Genomic DNA, 16049 nt, shown 5'->3' with positions numbered 1-16049 from the left:
ATCCCCTGAACCTTCACAACAAACCACCCTCCTGACTTGTGGAGAAAATGTTTGTCTGCCTTGCCCTCTCTTCGTTGGAAAGAAGATTGTGTGTGTGTGTGTGTGTGTGTAAGGAAGTCACTTTCTCCATCAATTGCACAATGGGCCAATGGGAAAAAACGTTCCTCCCATTTTGTTGCATCCTGGTGGCGGTCAGGGTGCCTCGATAATGCACTGACATTTCCCCAGCTTTTGTCCGCCTGCGATAGCATCGGTGCTGCGGCGAGAGGGGCCCGGTGCCTTGGGATGGCTGCCTGTCACTCAAGCCACCCGGGAGACAGCCAGCAGGCGACAGAGAAGAATGGGGATTGACAAGGCAGCGGGGAGATTAGGAGGGGAAGAATCAAAGCTATTACGGTCTGTCTGGCCGGCAGCCATTGTGTGCTCCAATCTTTCAGCTTCTCCTTCAGCCAGATCACACGCAGACACAAGCACACACACACACAAACAAACACACACAAGCTACTGTCTCTGCACTCTGGGCAGGACAAAAAGAAAAAAAAACCCAACTCCAGGAAGTAAAGTTTGGGTAGATCAGGTCACACAAGTAGGTAGGCATCTGATCAGGAGGTCTTGTAGACCAGAGCTGGGCATGTCATGGGGAAAGTGATGGAGGAAGATTTTCCTTCATCTTTTATAACGCTGGAGCTCATGGGTATCCAATCAGGCTGAAGCTTGGGAGATTTGGGACAGAGAAGAGAAGACCTTCTTCACACAGGGAAGAGCTAAACTGTGCAACTCGCTCCCTCAGAAAGCACTGATGACCACCGACTGAGATGGTTTTTAAAGACAATTCATGGAGGAGATGGCTGTCAAAGGCTACTAGCCTGGATGGGTCTTCTCTGCCTCCACAGTTGAAGGCAGAAATGTTTCTAAATTCCGGTTTCTGGAAACCACAGGAAAGGAGAGTGCTGCTCTTGCGCTCGAATCCTGCTTGCTGGTTTCGCACTGGCATCTGGTTGGCCACTGTGAGAACAGGATGATGGGTTAGATGGGCCATTGGCGTGATCCAGCAGGATCGTCTTAAAAGGTAAAGGGACCCCTGACCATTAGGTCCAGTCATGGCCGACTCTGGGGTTGTGGCGCTCATCTCGCTTTATTGGCCGAGGGAGCCGGCGTACAGCTTCCGGGTCATGTGCCCAGCATGACTAAGCCGCTTCTGGCGAACCAGAGCAGCGCATGGAAATGCCGTTTACCTTCCCGCCGGAGCGGTACCTATTCATCTACTTGCACTTTGATGTGCTTTTGAACTGCTAGGTTGGCAGGAGCAGGGACCGAGGAATGGGAGCTCACCCCGTCGCGGGGATTCGAACCGCCGACCTTCTGATCAGCAAGCCATAGGCTCTGTGGTTTAGACCACAGCGCCACCCGCATCCCTTAGGCTCGTCTTAGGCAGTGCTATTTTTCTAGAAAAAGGTGCTGGAGCTCACCATGAACCTTGTTCTCTTAGAAGGGTCACTAGAGGAGCTGGAGCTGAGCTCTGGCTGGAAAAAAGTCCTGGTTATGTTCTTAAATCATGTCACCCGGCCTCCTCTCTCTCTCTCGCTGTCTGTCTCTCTGACTCCCATTCATGCCTCCATCCTTCCCAGCAGTGCCTCTTAACCTTGCATTCCTTTGGTTCCAGGGGAAGATGGGGGCTCTCCTTGGCCCCCCACCTTTCCCCTCTCATCCTTCCCTCCCTCCCTCCCTCTTTTCCCCTCCCTCTCTCCCCGTTTTTCCCTTCCTCTCCTTCCTGAGACGCCCAGCCCCTCTGGTTTAGAGAGCCCGATAAGTGCCCTATCAACATGTTAATCAAATTACTTAGGAGCTAAAATTGACGCTTTTCATTAATTATACAAGATTATTCTAATTGCAAATTCAAATTTATGCGCTCGGAACAGAAGGTGTTCGGCAGCGTTGCTGGGAATTTGCATATTAAATGGGGAGAGTTGTGCATTATGGATGCTAATGTATGCACATTGTCTTTATTTTTAACTCCGCGGGCCTCTGTGCGCCGTTGCCGCTAAAGGAGGTGAAGGAGTCCGACGACGTCTGTTTATTTTTATTATTTCTCTTCTCTTGTCTCTCAGTTGAAGTCAGTGGCACCAGAGGGGAGGGCAGTGGGCATGGCAGAAGCAGGGAGGGGGGCTCTGCTAGCTCCCTGTCAATCTTGCCATAGGGGGAGGGGGTACCCCCCTATCTCTCCAAATATATCTATCCATCTCCTCCACCTTTCTGCATGTCTTCCTTTCCTTGATTACCACCTGCAAGCAAAGCAGGAACTCCAGCCTACCTGAGTCTTAAGTCTGCACCTCTCCTTTCCCCCCAGATTTCATTCCTGCGAGTAACCTCCAAAGTTTGGTTCTTCTGAACAAATAATATTGAAAAACTGGGACCGCGCGTTTCCGTTAGGCTCGGTGCAGAGCTTTTTTTATTTAAACTAAAAAAGAGAGGGGAGGTGTCCCTGATGGATCACCTGGGTGAACTTGCTGCAGATGCTGCAATCCATGCAAGATTTCAAGCGCTGCCACCAGCTCCTCCGTACTTGAGAAGCAACTAGTCCTCATGGAGGCGGTGGTGCCTCTGAACCTATGTCAAGCAGAAGCGTGTGCAGGAATAACGGGTGGAAAACAGGGTTAGGCCAATGTCCCATCAAGAGCAAGAACTTGGCACATGAGGGCACACGGCTGGAGTACACAGATGCGCAAAGTCTAAAATGAAGCCGCTGACTTTTCCCCGGGGAAAATATAGTCTCTGCTTGAAAAATTCTGACAGTGGGCCCACAGACAAAACACACACAACTGGACTGTGGTGTTGTTGTTGTGTACTGTTTGTTTATTTGCTGCCTTTGGTCCAAAAGAATAACACACGGTGACAAAACTCAGATGCCAGCAATGCAACTTGTAAAAATATGCAAGGCGATAAGATCTTAACATTTGGGAAAATGTTTCAAACCAAATGCATTAGTGTCCCTGCCAAAAATGCAAAGAGCAGTCCCTGCAGAAAGGATTATTATTATTATTATTATTATTATTATTATTATTATTATTTGCTTATACCCTGCCCATCTGGGTTGCCCTAGCCACTCTGGAAAAGAGGGAGCATGCAAGAGTAAATATTTGGGAAACCGTTCCTAATTATCCGGGAGGAAAGCAAGTAGAAAAATTCACCCCTTGAAGGATCCAGCAGTCTTTCCGCTGCAGACAGTTTCTGGTTGGTTGGTTGGTACACTATTTTGCGGGGGGGGGGGAGCATTACTGGGATATCAAAGATTAAGCTGGACATCCAAGGCTGGGAAACCCCAGCGCAGCGCAGCCTCCTCATTCCCCAGCTTGGTCCAGATGTCTTGGACTACAGATGCCTTCAGCCTCAGCAAGCACAGCTGATGAAGAACGAGGGCAGGATTCAGAGGTTTGTAGGAAAGGGGTCACTACAAGGGATGGAGCCGGAGGAGAGGAATTGGGGAAGGACACACAGGGTTATCTGCTTTGAAAGCCAGAAGTTCAATCCCTGTCACCTCCGGGTAGCGCTGAGAATGTCCACAGTGTGAACCCTTGGAAAGCTAATGCCAATTTGTGTAGAGATTAGCAGACTCTCCAAGTGTCCCTGTTTTCCAGGGACATTCCCAGATTTACAGAAGCCATCCGGGTTTCTGATCTGATCCTGCTTTTCCTTAGGATATCCCTATTTTCATTGGAGAAATGTTGGAGGGTATGGAGTTGTGTAAACGCCCCAAGCCAAGTAGATAAGTAACTATACAACCTTTAGAAGACATCTGAAGGCAGCTCTGTATAGGGAAGATTCTTTAAAAATGTTGAATGTTTTATTCTGTTTTTATATGTGTTGGAAGCAGCCCAGAGTGGCTGGGGCAAGCCAGTCAGATGGGCCATGTAGAATAATAATAATACAGTGGTACCTCGGGTTAAACCACAGAGCCTAGGACTTGCCGATCAGGTCGGCAGTTCGAATCCCCGCAACGAGGTGAGCTCCCATTGCTTGGTCCCTGCTCCTGCCGACTTAGCAGTTTGAAAGCACGTCAAAGTGCAAGTAGATAAATAGGTACCGCTCCGGCAGGAAGTTAAACGGCATTTCTGTGTGCTGCTCTGGTTCGCGAGAAGCGGCTTAGTCATGCTGGCCACATGACCCAGAAGCTGTACGCTGGCTCCCTCGGCCAATGAGCGCCGCAACCCCGGAGTCGGCCACAACTGGACCTAGTGGTCAGGAATCCCTTTACCTTTACCTTTTTCCTTAGGATATCCCTATTTTCATTGGAGAAATGTTGGAGGGTATGGAGTTATGCAGCCCCCCCAAGCCATGTAGATAAGTAACTTTACAACCTTTAGAAGACACCTGAAGGCAGCCCTGTATAGGGAAGATTCTTAAAAAATGTTGAATGTTTTATTCTGTTTTTATATATGTTGGAAGCAGCCCAGAGTGGCTGGGGCAAGCCAGTCAGATGGGCCATGTAGAATAATAATAATACAGTGGTACCTTGGGTTAAGAACTTAATTCATTCTGGAGGTATGTTCTTAACCTGAAACTGTTCTTAACCTGAAGCACCACTTTAGCTAATGGGGCCTCCCGCTGCTGCACCGCGATTTCTGTTCTTATCCTGAAGCAAAGTTCTTAACCTGAGGTACTGTTTCTGGGTTAGCTGAGTCTGTAACCTGAAGCATTTGTAAGCCGAGGTACCACTGTAATAATAATAATAATAATAATAATAATAATAATAATAATATTCTCCCTATTTTCACAGGAGAAATGTTGACGGGTATGTTACTGAGCTGGTTGGACAACCAGCAGCTCTGTATAAGGCAGATTCCTCTGCTCCTAAAAAAAAAACCCCTAAAACCCTACTATTGCATTCATTGCCCTTAAATTGCCAGCCTAAGTTGTTCTGCAAAGCAACGACTGGGCAGAGCTGGGCAGTGTGTGTGTGTGTGTGTGTGTGTGTGTGTGTGTTTAGCGCTGGCTTTTCCTCTCTTCCCAGCCTTCCTGGTCCTCTCCAGAGCAGGCACGGCTGCCGCCCCTTAATTATTGATGCTAGGATGACAATTATAGGACCCTACACAAGCATCCTAAATATTTCATCAGCCCGGAATGCGGTTGGAGAAGGAATCGTATTCTCTGGCTTCCATCCATCTTTTCAGGATTTTTTTTCTCAGCTCCCCCTTCTCCTCTCGGCCCACTTCTCTCTTCCTTCTCCTCTTCCCCGGTCCTTTTCAAAAGATTGCAGAATCGTAAATTGTAGAGTTGGAAGGGCTTCCAGGGGTCATCTAGTCCAATCCCCTGGAATGCAGGAATTGCAGGTCAAGAATCCCTGGCAGGTGGCCACCCAACCTCAGAACCTCCAGAAGGTGGAGAGTTCACCACCTTCTGAGGTAGCCCGTTCCACTGTCAAAGAGTTCTCAGCATCGGAAAGTTTATTTGGGATCTCCTTCTTTGTTGATTGAATCCACTGGTTCAGATCCTCTTCTCTGGAGCAGCAGAAAACCAGCTTGCTCCATCTTCCATGTGACAACCCTTTGAATATGTGAAGATGGCTGTCTAATAATAATAATAATAATAATAATAATAATAATAATAATAATAATAAATTTTATTTATACCCCGCCCTCAGGGCGGCTAAGACCGATAAAATCACAGTAAAAACATAATAGGGGGGAAAGAGAGGGTGGGGGAAAAGGAAAAGGAAAAAAAATGTCATTTAAAATACAGGTTAAAATGCAATTTAAAATGCAGCCTCATTTTAAAGTAACTGATAAATCAAGACCATAAGGGAAGGGAAACAGAAGGGTCAGACTGAGTCCAAACCAAAAGCCAGGTGGAACAGCTCTGTCTTGCAGGCCCTGTGGAAAGATGTCAAATCCCACAGGGCCCTAGTTTCTTGTGACAGAGTGTTCCACCAAGTCGGGGCCAGTGCTGAAAAGGCCCTGGCCCTAGTTGAGACCAGTCTAACCACCTTGCGACCTGCGACCTCCAAAGTGTTGTCATTTGTGGACCTTAAGGTCCTCTGTGGGACATACCAGGAGAGGCGGTCCCTTAGGTACGAGGGTCCTAGGCAGCATAGGGCGTTAAAGGTCAAAACCAGCACCTTAAACCTGACCCTGTACTCCACCGGGAGCCATCTCCGAGTCCCTTCTTATGCAGGCTAAACATACCCAGTTCCCTCAACCACTCCTCATAAGGCTTGGTTTCGGGAGCCCAGATCATCCCTCGGCCGTCGTCTTCTGCACACCTTCCTCAGGATCCTGGGAACCCTGGCAAACAATCAAGGGATCTTTGCCACATTTCGCGATCCATGGCGTGTTTGGCAAGCCGTTGCTGTGGATGCACCCAGTCCACTTTCCAGGGCTCCCTGTGACCTTGGCAAAGGATCTTTGGACATGGAATCACTTCTCCTGGCGTTGCCGACGGAAGCCCAAAACCACTTCTGCCACTTCCAAGCCAAGCCCAGAAAGGTCACATCCACACCATACGTTTAAAACCTGTGGCTTCTTCCAGAGACTCCAGGAAACTGCGGTTTGCCCCTCAGGCCATTAGCATCCCCAGCACCCCTTTTTTAATGATTTTATTAACAATTTCAACATAACATATTATCAAAACATATCATATTCATTATTTTCCCCCCTCCCAACCCTCCCCTCAGCTCCTCTCTCTGATTTCTCAGCACATATTATTCCCTGCATGTTATAAAATTATACATATCCTTACATTATCTGTCTACCATGTTGCCAACCAATAAACTGGTGTATGTTTATTCAAAACCTGCCAAGGAGTCCAATTCATTTTCTTGTCTTTTTAGATAAGTTGTAAAAAGCTCCCCTTCTTCCTTAAAGTCACAGTTGTCCTTGTCCCGCAATTTGTACGTCAATTTAGCCAGCTCTGTGTAGCTCATCAATTTTTCTTTCGTTGGGATTTCCTCATTCTTCCATCCTTCTGAGCGTTCCCACAGCTCCCAGGGCTCTTTGGGGTAAGCAATGCACTTTAAATGCACCGTGAGGGTGTGGCTGGCGTCAGACTTTAGCCGCTGACGGCTCCTGGGATGCACAGAGGTTGCCAGCTGTGTGCCCTCCCCTGAGGGCCTGGCGCTCTCCGCAGTTTCTCATGCCCAGCTTCTTATGCCCGTTAAAGGCGGGCACCCAGGCTCCCGGTCTGCTTTGGGAACTCACAGTGAGCTCATGGAATCAAAGAATTGTGGAATTAGACATCCAACCTCTGCTTTAAAAACTCCCTTGCCTTGAACAGCAGCCCAGCAAAGCCAGTGATTCTCAGGCTGCTACGAAAGGCGCAGAAAGCAGAACATTAGAACACGCACCCCAGTGGCAATTTGGGGGTGACTCCAGGTATCTCTGCATCTCCTGGAAGGAGCTGGGCGTGTGAAGCTGTGGCATCCAGCACAGGCCTCCCTCGCCCCACACTCCCTGCCATCTGCGCTGCCCCCCCCCCAGGGCTCAGATATCTCCAGGGTTTGTATTCCCTGATCGATCGTTCTCTGCAGCAATAAAGCCCATTAGCTGCCTCGGAGGCAGCCGGGGATCAGTTTCCAATCAATACCCTCTTAAGCAGAGAAGGGTGCATTTCAGGGCTGCCTTAAAGGGCCAGCGCAACCACCAGGCGCATGGGAGGAAGGGAGGCAAAGGGTGCGTGATCCGTTTAGGCAAGGAGTGGGGCTGGGTGGACAAGAGTGTTGGGAAAGGGATTTGGACAGGCACTGGCCACAGTCCAGACTGGTTTGACCAGAGAAGGTGCTTGGATACTGTTGCTTTCTTCTTGGAAAAAATCATTCTTGAACTTCTCTGCGGCCAAGTTGGCCAGAGCACCTGAGCCAAACCATCAGGCGAGGAACCAGGGCTTGGAATCCGGTGACCACCATGAAACCTCGTCCGTCGGGGCAAATTGGGCAGTGCCCTGCCAACCTCAGCCTGCTCCCACCTACTGCCTGCCTTACTTACAGCCAGTTCAGAGGTTGGCTCTGCCCACCAGCTCTTTCTACAGTCTTGCCATAATAATAATAATAATAATAATAATAATAATAATAATAATAATAATAATTTTTTTTTGTACCCTGCCCATCTGTCTGGGTTTCCCCAGCCACTCTGGGCGGCTTCCAACAAAGATTAAAAATACATTAAAATGTCACACATTAAAAACTTCCCTGAACAGGGCTGCCTTCAGATGTCTTCTAAATGTCAGGTAGTTGTTTTTCTCTTTGACGCCTGATGGGAGGGCGTTCCACAGGGCGGGCGCCACTACCGAGAAGGCCCTCTGCTTGGTTCCCTGTAGCTTTGCTTCTTGCAGCGAGGGAACCGCCAGAAGGCCTTCGGTGCTGGACCTCGGTGTCCAGGCAGAATGATGGGGGTGGAGACACTCCTTCAGGTATACTGGACCGAGGCCATTTGCACCAACACGTTGAATTGTGCTGGAAACGTACTCAGCCTGGTTGGCTTCCCAACATTGGCTCTGGCGCCCCCTGCTGCTGGGCTCCTTGCTTTCTGCCCTACCAGCCCCAAGGGGGCCCAGCAGACACAATCTCTGACTTGACCCCCGAGGAGAGCCAGAGCAATGGCTTCTCTCTGGGTAAGTACAACACCCTCTTTTCTCCTCTTCCTTCTAGATTTTTCCTCAAGTTCTTCCTCAAATGCAACCAGAACTGCCTGAAGAATGCAGGGAACCCCCGGGACATGCGCCGCTTTCAGGTGAGATGCACCCCATTTTCCCTTTCACCTGCTACTTCTGTTCCATCCTGACAAAAACCACAGCAGGAGCGATCTGGTCCTCTCCAAAGAGACACTGAGAAAGATGGTACAGTGCGATGGGGCCAGAGACACACCTTGGTCGGGAGGGAGTTCCACACACAAGGAGCCGCCACTGAAAAGGCCCTTCCCCAGCGAGAGGGCCCTCAGGAGTCCCATGGGGTGGGAGTGTGGGCCTCCCCCGCTGAGCTTCAGTCATGGGCTGGTTGATATGGGGTAAGGCTTTCTTGTAGATGACAGGGTCCCCAAGCCTTAGGGCTTCGAACGTCAAAGGGAACACCTTGAGTTGGGCTCGGGAAACAATTTGCAACAGTGTTAAGGTGGGGATGGATGCGCCTGTGGCCTGCTGGCTTCCGCCATTTCCTAGAGCAGACTTTGAATCAAGGAAGAGACCCTCAAGGGTTATCCAGTCCAACCCGCTGCAATGCAGGAATTTCAGCTGAAATTTGAGCTTTAAAACTTCAGTGGTGCCCTGTGCGGCGCCAAAATTCGGAGCCCCCTCACCTCTTGCCTTCCGTTGTTTGTCAGTCAGTCAGTCAGTTTTATTGCACATAGCCAAAGGCTGCCACAATATTCACAGAATATCCAACAATTAAAAGAAAATATACTGGATTGATACAAAAAACTTAAAACATTTATATTATCAAGACATTACCTACTCTAAACAGAGCTATAAAAGTACCTTAATATACAAGTTAAGACATTAAACAATAAAATTTATAAGCTCAAATTATCACATGGCCACTAATATATTAAAAAATAATGTTGATTAATACAATGTGCAATTATATTCGGAGTTTGGTGATAAAGATAGAATATAGCTTGATGTAAAATGTAAAGGTAAAGGGACCCCTGACCATTAGGTCCAGTCATGGCCGACTCTGGGGTTGCAGCGCTCATCTCGCTTTATTGGCCGAGGTAGCCGGTGTACAGCTTCCGGGTCATGTGGCCAGCATGACTAAGCCGCTTCTGGCGAACCAGAGCAGCGCACGGAAACTCTGTTTCCCTTCCCTCCGGAGCGGTACCTATTTATCTACTTGCACTTTGACGTGCTTTCGAACTGCTAGGTTGGCAGGAGCAGGGACCGAGCAACGGGAGCTCACCCCATCACGGAGATTTGAACCGCCGACCTTCTGACTGGCAAATCCTAGGCTCTGTGGTTTAACCCACAGCGCCATAAATTCATCTCCTTTACAGTTGGTGGCTACCTTGGCTATCTAATTTGCTCTAATTTTTGTAGCGGTAGTTGCAAAGAGTGCTACATGCCAGGTCACATACTTATCTGTTTCTGCGAGGAGATATAAAATCATGTCAGAGGGGTTCTGGCCAGGGGACCTTGTCATTATAGGTGCTGAAGATCTTTCTTTTGCTTAATTATATAAGGGGCAGCGCAAGATGTCCTCTACTTCAGGACATCCCCTAATGCAAACACGTTCGTTTGTTGGTATGCCTCTGTGTCTCCCAGCTCTATAAGCAGAGCTTATTGTATTTAATCGTTGTTTGTCATCGTTGCAATTCCCCCCGTGGTGCCCTCTGGGCTCGGCACCCAGTGCGAGCGAGTCGGTCTCGCTTGCCTAAATCTACCTCTGCTACCAAGCGTGGTTCGCACTCGCCTCTCGCCCGTAGTGGCGGCGTCTGCTGCTGCTGCTGCTCCTTCTCCTTCCCTCATCAAGGTGGGTGTGCTTTTGCTCCCAGGCACCCGCGCTATGCAAATTGGAATGGCTGCTAATCATGTAAAAATGTCACAATTACCATATCGTTAGGAGAGGAACCTGATGATGAAGCCCCCCAGCCAGCCAGCCAGAGCTGGTTGAGGCCCAGGGAGCCCCTTCTTGCCCCCACAGACAGCGTGGCCCCTCCGGGTCCTGCTGAGGTCTCTGGCGTGGGCTGAGCTCCCCTTTCCTTGCGTGAGGCTGGCATTATTCACAGACCCAAAGTGCGCTGGCGGGGTATTGCATCATGCCATAGACAGCAAGCAAACAAACACACAACGAATAGTAGGAAAAAGAAATATAAACCCAGGCATCTGTATTTCCCAAGCTGGCGTGGATTTTTAATGTTAAGCATCTTACGTCTGAAGCATAGGAAGTAAAAATCCCACCAGATGACTTTAAAATGTTCTAGATTCTCCATTCCCCTGCAGAAACACAGTTTATGTGTGATTCCACGCATACCCCTGCAATAGCCAGACCCCAATGGACATTTTAAAACTTCTTTAAAGAAACTCATCAGAGAAATAATAATAATAATAATAATAATAATAATAATAATAATAATAATAGTTTATCATTTATACCCCGTCCATCTGGTTGCGTTGCCCAAGCCACTCTGGGCAGCTTCAAACATATATAAAAACGTAATAAAACATTAAAAAACGGTTTCCCTGTACAGGGCTGCCTTCAGATGATTTCTAAAAGTCAGATAGTTGCTTATCTCCTTGACATCTGATGGGAGGGCACTCCACAGGGCGGGCGCCACTACCAAGAAGGCCCTCTGCCTGGTTCTCTAGCTTCTTGCAGTGAGGGAACTGCCAGAAGGCCCTCGGCACTGGATCTCAGTGTCCAGGCTGAACGATGGGGGTGGAGATGCTCCTTCAGGTATACTGGACCGAGGCCGTTTAGGGCTTTAAAGGTCAGCACCAACACTTTGAATTGTGCTCGGAAAAATACTGGGAGCTAATGTAGGTCTTTCAAGACCAGTGTTACGTGGTCTTGGCGGCCGCTCCCAGTCACCAGTCTAGCTGCCGCATTCTGGATTAGTTGTAGTTTCTGGGCGCTCTTCAAAGGTAGCCCCATGTAGAGCGCATTGCAGTAGTCCAAGCGGGAGATAACCAGAGCATGCACCACTCTGGTGAGACAGTCTGCGGGCAGGGAGGGTCTCAGCCTGCGTACCAGATGCAGCTGGTGGATAGCTGCCCTGGACACAGAATTGACCTGCACCTCCATGGACAGCTGTGAGTCCAAAATGACTCTCAGGCTGCGCACCTGCCAGTGTGCAAATTGGCAGCTGGCCTTCCACCTGATTTCTTTGTGCAGAGAATGTGCAGCCGAGCAGCTGAAAGGCATCAAGGGCAAATCTGGCTGTGACAAATTGCATCAGAGATGCTCTGTGGGGCAGGACAGGGGCAGACGTCACCCTATAGTCTTGGACGGTGCCCTCTCTCTGATGGAATGACCCCGATGGTTGTCTAGCCTGTTTTTCTACCTTCTGAGGACCAGGAAATTGCTGTTTTGCGGGGAGTCTAGATGTCTCCTCCTCCTTGGCAAACCCCTAATCTCTCTTCCCCTTTAGGTTGTGGTGTCGACGACAGTCAATGTGGACGGCCATGTCCTGGCGGTGTCTGATAACATGTTTGTGCACAACAACTCCAAGCATGGGAGGCGAGCAAGAAGGCTGGACCCCTCTGAAGGTCTGTGTTGTAGCAGCACAGTGGCAAATTCAGGCGTCAGATCTTATCGTAGCCAGACCTTATCACAGATTCTAGGTTTACGAAAGAATCTCGCAGTTGTACATCGATGCATTGCAGCGATCACTGCTCATCTCCATATATTATTTTCTGTGGCACCTTGTACGCCTCCTTCCGGCAAGCTGGTGCCTAACATATCACTCTGCTTTTCATTGGACCCCATCGGTGAGGCCGAGAGGGGGGTCTTGTCGTCTGGGCAGCCCAGGTCGCCCATGCATGTTGCCCAGACATGCGCAGTACCCTTTGGTACTGCTAATGCAGTGGTTTGACCCCACCCCCGGAGGCACACTCCATTGACTCTTGAGACAGACGGATGACGACAGCAACTATTTTATTTTAAAATTTTGTTGGAAGCCGCCCAGAGTGGCTGGGAAAACCCAGCCAGATGGGCGGTATAAATAAACAATTATTATTATTATTATTATTATTATTATTATTATTATTATTACAGTCATACCTCAGCTTGAAGTTGCTTCAGGTTAAGGATTTTTGGGTTGCGCTCTGTGGCGACCCGGAAGTAATGGAGCATGTTACTTCCGGGTTTCGCCGCTCGCGCATGTGCAGTCGCTCAAAACGACGTCACCTGCATGTGCGGAAGTGGCGAATCGTGACCCACGCATGCGCAGACGCAGGTTGTGTTTGCTTCAGGGTGCGAACAGGGCTCTGGAACGGATCTCGTTCACATCCAGAGGTACCACTGTATTATTATTATTATTATTATTATTATTATTATTATTATTATTAATTTTCTGTGCACTAATGTGGGCAAATGATTTGGGGTTGGACTAGATGACCCTTGGCATGCCTTCCAACTCTACGATTCTATGAAGAGGGACAACCTTTCTCTTGGGGCTTTCACAGCCTATGGTTCTCTATAATCCTCGGAAGCCTGGAATCAGAGAACTGTAGAGTTGGAAGGGACCCCCGAAGGCCATCTAGTCCAACCCCCTTCATTGCCTGTTTTTCCTTCCCTCCAACATGCACTCCCCCCCCCGGTTTGCCCTCCTCTGCCCCCCACATCACTGCCCACTTTCCCCTCTTATGGTGATCTGCACCTCCTCTTCTTCCGCTCACCCCAGTTGCTGACTCTCTGACTTGTCAGAGAGCCAGTGTGGTGTAGTGGTTAAGAGCGGTAGACTCGTAATCTGGTGAACCGGGTTCGATTCCCCGCTCCTCCACATGCAGCTGCTGAGTGACCTTGGGCCAGTCACACTTCTTTGAAGTCTCTCAGCCCCACTCACCTCACAGAGTGTTTGTTGTGGGGGAGGAAGGGAAAGGAGAATGTTAGCTGCTTTGAGACTCCTTCGGGTAGTGATAAAGCGGGATATCAAATCCAAACTCTTCTTCTTCTCTTCTTGTCTCTCCCCCCTCCCTGCCTGAAGCTGCCACCCCCTGCATCAAAGCCATCAGCCCCAGCGAAGGCTGGACGACGGGCGGCGCCACCGTCATCGTCATCGGGGACAACTTCTTTGACGGGCTGCAGGTGGTCTTTGGCACCATGTTGGTGTGGAGCGAGGTGAGTCTCCAGGGGCACGCTGAGGTCTCCTTTTTTTAATTTGTTTAATCATCTTTTCAATACAAACATCAACCGCAAAAGACACATACAACAAAAACCATAATAACACAATTTGACAAGTCAGATTTGAATACACTGATATACCTACGACTACACCTTTTTTAACAATATTTCCCCACCTCTCTCTCCTCCCTCTACTTCCCACCACTATCCGCCTTTTCGCTTAAATATTTGTTCCAGATTTCTTCATATTTATCCATTCTTACTTTGCATCGACATGCAATTCGTTCGTATGTAGCTAATCTGTCCATACTATCAATCCATGTGCCCAATGGAATCATTTTGCAGCTCTTCCAATTCATCAAAACAATTTTTTTTGCTTGTAATATAGCATGGTACATCCATATTTTTTTTGACCACTTGAAATCTCTCACGTTTCCGGAATATAATTTAGAATTAATTTCAGTTCCCCTAAATAACAGTTCCTTTTTATGTGCACACTGAGGACTTGAAACTTGGTTTGCCAATCGTTCCCCCCCAAAAAACAGATTTGCGAGCAGCATCGCCCGATGGCAGCTCCCAGGGTGCTTTGCAGGGAGCCATGACAGTTCAAGCTAGCAGCGAAACAATGGAGGTTTGCAGCATAGAGAGGCCTCTGCGTCTGGTTGCACAGCTGTGGTTGGCAACTTAACTAATGAAAAGGAAGGGTGTTCTAGTCTGCTGGCAGATCCCACAGGGGAAAGAAGCATGCCGATTTATCCAGAGCCAGACCACAGTGTGGCCCACCAGGTCCAGTATTGTCTTTTCGGACTGGCAGCTGTAGTTCTCCAGGGTTGCAAGCAAGGATCTCTGGGGACTTGAACCCAAGGCAGATGCTCTTCTGCTAAGCTACAGGCCTGCCGCCTTGTGGATAGCTCTTAAAGGGCCAGCCTTCTGGCCTGGAGATAGAATCATAGAATCATTGGAAGGACCCAAGGATCATCTAGTCCAACCCACTGCAATGGTCATCTCCTCCTCCTCCTTTCCATAGTCTCCTGCCCTCCCTGACCTGCTGGATAGGCAAGGTCCAATTGGGGACGCTGGGTTCCTCGGGAAAAGGTGCGCATGAGGGTCTCAATTCTGGCCTGACAGTGTTCTGGGAGGTGTTTCTGGGGTCCGTGGAATTCAGGCTCAGTGGCCTCTGGCTCTCCAGCGGCAGCCCCAGAGCTCCATAAAAGTTCAGGAAGGGGCCACCGGAATGAGGGTGGAGAATACAGCACAAGATATTATGGGCTGTCCCGTTAATCCGTGGGATGAAATAGCGGAAGAACGTTGCCTCAGGAGAGTGAGGAAAATTCTCAGGGATGATTCACACCCTGGCCAGCACTTTCTTGATCTCTTGATCTCCTGCCCTCAGGCAGAAGATAAAGGGACCCCTGACCATTAGGTCCAGTCGTGGCCGACTCTGGGGTTGCGGCACTCATCTCGCTTTACTGGTCGAGGGAGCTGGCGTACAGCTTCCGGGTCATGTGGCCAGCAGGACTAAGCCGCTTCTGGCGAACCAGAGCAGCGCACGGAAATGCCTTTTAACTTCCCGCCGGAGTGGTACCCATTTATCTACTTGCACTTTGACGTGCTTTTGTACTGCTAAGTTCGCAGGAGCAGGGACCGAGCAACGGGAGCTCACCCCATCGCGGGGATTCGAACCGCCGACCTTCTGATCGGCAAGCCCTAGGCTCTGTAATTTCACCCACAGCGCCACCCGCATCCCACCCATGATTAGTCGCACCAACAGGGTAAAGAACAGCTTCTATCCGTGGGCTGTTAGGCTGCTGAATGAAAAGATAACAACAGGGCAACTGACTTTCGGGTTTGGTGGGTGTGCGTCAGTAAATGAGGGGAATTAAGACTAAGAGAGCTGAGTGCAGGGTGCTTGTGTACAAGTGACAATAAAGTATTTCAATTTCAATGATCTGTGAGAGCAGGATGCTGGTCTCAATTTGCCATTGGCTCTTGTTCTGCTTTTATATGTCTGCCCACCTCTCTTAACAGCTCATCACGCCCCATGCAATCCGTGTGCAGACTCCGCCAAGACACATTCCCGGAGTGGTGGAAGTGACCCTCTCCTACAAATCGAAGCAGTTCTGCAAAGGAGCGCCAGGACGCTTCGTTTACACTGGTGAGAGTTGGGGCGGTCTACTTTTGTGGGGAGACGGTGCAAAGGAGGGCAGGTATTGGCTTTTCTGCTCACGGTCCTACATGGCTTCTGGAACTCCTGGCTTTGCTGCGAAACGACGGCACTCATCTGATCTCC

General features: G+C 49.3%; 1 protein-coding gene across 2 annotated transcripts in view; it reads left to right on the top strand.

The window, feature by feature from the left end:
• Positions 1 to 16049, top strand: part of LOC128420543 (transcription factor COE1-like) — a 97194-nt gene that overhangs the window by 54173 nt on the left and 26972 nt on the right. For both annotated transcript variants that reach the window (XM_053402136.1, XM_053402137.1), the window contains exons 8-11: positions 8636 to 8717; positions 12066 to 12183; positions 13623 to 13756; positions 15788 to 15914. In XM_053402136.1, coding sequence (XP_053258111.1) covers positions 8636 to 8717; positions 12066 to 12183; positions 13623 to 13756; positions 15788 to 15914 — 461 coding nt within the window. The remainder of the gene's footprint in view (positions 1 to 8635; positions 8718 to 12065; positions 12184 to 13622; positions 13757 to 15787; positions 15915 to 16049) is intronic.

This window comes from Podarcis raffonei, chromosome 9 (assembly GCF_027172205.1).
Source record: "Podarcis raffonei isolate rPodRaf1 chromosome 9, rPodRaf1.pri, whole genome shotgun sequence".
Classification (NCBI taxonomy): domain Eukaryota; kingdom Metazoa; phylum Chordata; class Lepidosauria; order Squamata; family Lacertidae; genus Podarcis; species Podarcis raffonei.
The sequence above is the reverse complement of the archived record's forward strand: the minus strand, read 5'-3'. Positions and strand labels throughout refer to the sequence as shown.